This window comes from Atractosteus spatula, chromosome 8, assembly GCF_055471065.1.
Source record: "Atractosteus spatula isolate fAtrSpa1 chromosome 8, fAtrSpa1.hap1, whole genome shotgun sequence".
NCBI classification, from domain to species: Eukaryota; Metazoa; Chordata; class Actinopteri; order Semionotiformes; family Lepisosteidae; genus Atractosteus; species Atractosteus spatula.
In genome coordinates, this window is record NC_142713.1 from 2,443,656 (window position 1) to 2,447,153 (window position 3,498).

The 3,498-nt window shown below is 52.9% G+C and overlaps 1 protein-coding gene across 1 annotated transcript in view; it reads right to left on the reverse strand.

Annotated features, from left to right (window-relative positions):
* Positions 1-695: 695 nt before the first annotated feature.
* The window catches only part of LOC148829059 (DBH-like monooxygenase protein 2 homolog), a 15,566-nt gene continuing 12,763 nt past the window's right edge, over positions 696-3,498 (reverse strand). The window contains exons 12-13 of the mRNA XM_088923583.1: positions 1,619-1,727; positions 696-875 (exon numbers count right to left, since the gene is read on the reverse strand). Coding sequence (XP_088779709.1) covers positions 696-875; positions 1,619-1,727 — 289 coding nt within the window. The remainder of the gene's footprint in view (positions 876-1,618; positions 1,728-3,498) is intronic.

Here is a 3,498-nt window from a genome sequence, read left to right on the forward strand (position 1 = left end):
AGCTCACCCAGCTGTGTCTGGAGAGAAGCCAGGGTATCGGCTTCAACAACACAGCTGGGCAGCTTGTTCCCCACCCCCACCCCCCTCTGTGTACAGAAGAGCCTCCTGTCCTGACTGGAGGAGCTCACCCAGCTGTGTCTGGAGAGAAACCAGGGTATCGGCTTCAACCACAGGGCTGGGCAGCTTGTTCCCCACCCCCACCACCCTCTGTGTAAAGAAGTGTCTCCTATTCTCTACTTCAGTCGTGCAGTGGAATAAATGAGTGATCAGGACACGTAATCAATAAACAACTATGGACTCTTGTTGTGGTGCAGGCATACTGATCAAACCGTATGATTATTCCTGAGATCAGAAAGAAATACAAACCAATCCGTTTCAGATCTCGTCCTATAACTCTGGCTACTGTTACTGTTACATAATCAATAGGACACTATGGGGGCACGCTGCGGTACTTATTGATCAAGCTATGTGATTCAGAGCTGTGCCCCTGACAGAATCACTCTAACCTTACAGCCTATGAATAGCGGGGTCTCCTCTAGACAGCGCTGCTATATTCCTATTTCCACACTGGGGGTCACACGTGCAGATCCAGACGTGCGGCCCACCACCAGCTGAGACAGAACCGGCGCCCCCCCCCCCCCTGTTTCCGGCTCGTTCCTTTCCCAGCAGCCCGCGCCTGCAGCTCCCAGCCTGCCTCAGGGCCGGTACAGGGCGGCCAGGCTGAGGAGGCCGAGCCGGGCCGCCTGACCCCAGCGGGCGGCGCCGGGCCCGGGCCCTGTGCCTCCGGCCGCGCCGCTGGCCGCTCTGCAGCTCGGCGTGGGGGTCGCCTTCACGTCCCGGACCAGTCCCGTGGTCAACCACAGCCTGTCAGGCGTCTACAAGATGTGGAACAGAGGGAAGAACCATCACTGGGGAAAAAGGAACACACGAAGGCTTATTCCACTGCTGCAAAGAGAAGATAAGAGACACGACGTTTCGGATGTGGAGCCTCCTTTGGGTTGGTAGGGGGAGGGTCCACATCCGAAACGTCGTGTCTCTTATCTTCTCTGTCCAGCAGTGGGACGAACTTTTACCTGTTCCTCTCCAGGCTGCAGAGGCAGCTCCCGACTTGAACTGGACGCTGGAAGGATACTAACATTTTATCAGACTCGCTCATCTGAGGCACTCCGGGGAACACCAGGCGAGGCGAGGGGGACAGAGCTGCTGATTACGACAGATTCCATCCCCAGATTTCAGGTTTAGAAAGTATGACTTGCACAACAGTTAAACTGAAAAACCAACCCTCACGGGCTCTTCATCTGACAAATCACTGGAAGTCTCCTCTTGTATCATACAGCTCCCCTGTGACCCGGCTCATTCCACTTCTCAAACAGCGGGTGAATTCACCCATTCCTTGCCTTTGCTTAAGAGTTAAAAACCGCTCCCCGGTGCGAGCAGATCCAGGATCTAAACCTGGATTGTATCACAATATCAATCAGCGTGAGAGCAGTGCGTTTTTTAAAAAAAATGTTTAATTTCGTGATGTGTCACGTCAGGGGGCCACTGGCTTCTGCAGTAATCGCAGAGGAGCAGATCTCCGACGCTCGCCTGCTGCAGGGAGCTGACAGGGTGTCCTTACCCCAGAGGCGTCTAGATAAACGTCCTGAGAGACGCCTTTCAGGATATCCTGGTACTGCCTGACTGTGGTGTCATCCCAAGCCATCGTGAGAAGCTTCGAGTACATCTCTCTGACAAGACATGATGAAAAAGTATATATCTGACTTACTGATGACGTTGAGATCGATAAGAAGTAACCATGTAAAGCATGATCTATTATTACACTGATGTACGGAGCATGAATTGACCAGATTATTCCTCATGAAGGTCTCGGGAAAAGTAATACTTATACTCCCTGAGCGTTTTTTTGTTTACGGAAGGAGAGAGTTTTTTCCCACCTGGGCTGTACAAGCATTAGAGAGGAACGTTCTGAATACGAGTGAGAGTGGCCCATCTAGGACTGGCCTAGTCCAGGTGCTGTGTCCAACTTCAGCAGTAAGGACAATACACCACTGAGGATAATCCCACCTCACCCACGATGCTTGTTGGTGGCAAGAGTGGGATTGTCCTCACTGGTGTAGTGAGACAGCACCTGGGCTGTACGAGTGTGAGTGTTGGTGGTGTCTGTGGGATTGTCCTCACTGGTGTAGTGAGACAGCACCTGGGCTGTACGAGTGTGAGTGTTGGTGGTGTCAGTGGGATTGTCCTCACTGGTGTAGTGAGACAGCACCTGGGCTGTACGAGTGTGAGTGTTGGTGGTGTCTGTGGGATTGTCCTCACTGGTGTAGTGAGACAGCACCTGGGCTGTACGAGTGTGAGTGTTGGTGGTGTCAGTGGGATTGTCCTCACTGGTGTAGTGAGACAGCACCTGGGCTGTACGAGTGTGAGTGTTGGTGGTGTCAGTGGGATTGTCCTCACTGGTGTAGTGAGACAGCACCTGGGCTGTACGAGTGTGAGTGTTGGTGGTGTCTGTGGGATTGTCCTCACTGGTGTAGTGAGACAGCACCTGGGCTGTACGAGTGTGAGTGTTGGTGGTGTCAGTGGGATTGTCCTCACTGGTGTAGTGAGACAGCACCTGGGCTGTACGAGTGTGAGTGTTGGTGGTGTCAGTGGGATTGTCCTCACTGGTGTAGTGAGACAGCACCTGGGCTGTACGAGTGTGAGTGTTGGTGGTGTCAGTGGGATTGTCCTCACTGGTGTAGTGAGACAGCACCTGGGCTGTACGAGTGTGAGTGTTGGTTGTGTCTGTGGGATTGTCCTCACTGGTGTAGTGAGACAGCACCTGGGCTGTACGAGTGTGAGTGTTGGTGGTGTCAGTGGGATTGTCCTCACTGGTGTAGTGAGACAGCACCTGGGCTGTACGAGTGTGAGTGTTGGTGGTGTCTGTGGGATTGTCCTCACTGGTGTAGTGAGACAGCACCTGGGCTGTACGAGTGTGAGTGTTGGTGGTGTCTGTGGGATTGTCCTCACTGGTGTAGTGAGACAGCACCTGGGCTGTACGAGTGTGAGTGTTGGTGGTATCATAGGGATTGTCCTCACTGGTGTAGTGAGACAGCACCTGGGCTGTACGAGTGTGAGTGTTGGTGGTGTCTGTGGGATTGTCCTCACGGGTGTAGTGAGACAGCACCTGGGCTGTACGAGTGTGAGTGTTGGTGGTGTCAGTGGGATTGTCCTCACTGGTGTAGTGAGACAGCACCTGGGCTGTACGAGTGTGAGTGTTGGTGGTGTCAGTGGGATTGTCCTCACTGGTGTAGTGAGACAGCACCTGGGCTGTACGAGTGTGAGTGTTGGTGCAGTGAGTGTGATCACCTTCTTAAACGACTCCCTGGAGTCCTTCACAACTAGATAAACTTGAACACCAAAAGTTTCTCACCTAACCCAGAAACAAAAACAACCGCACAGAGAGTGCAGATACAGAGATTTTCTAACCCTCCCGACACGATATATGTTACGATCAAAATC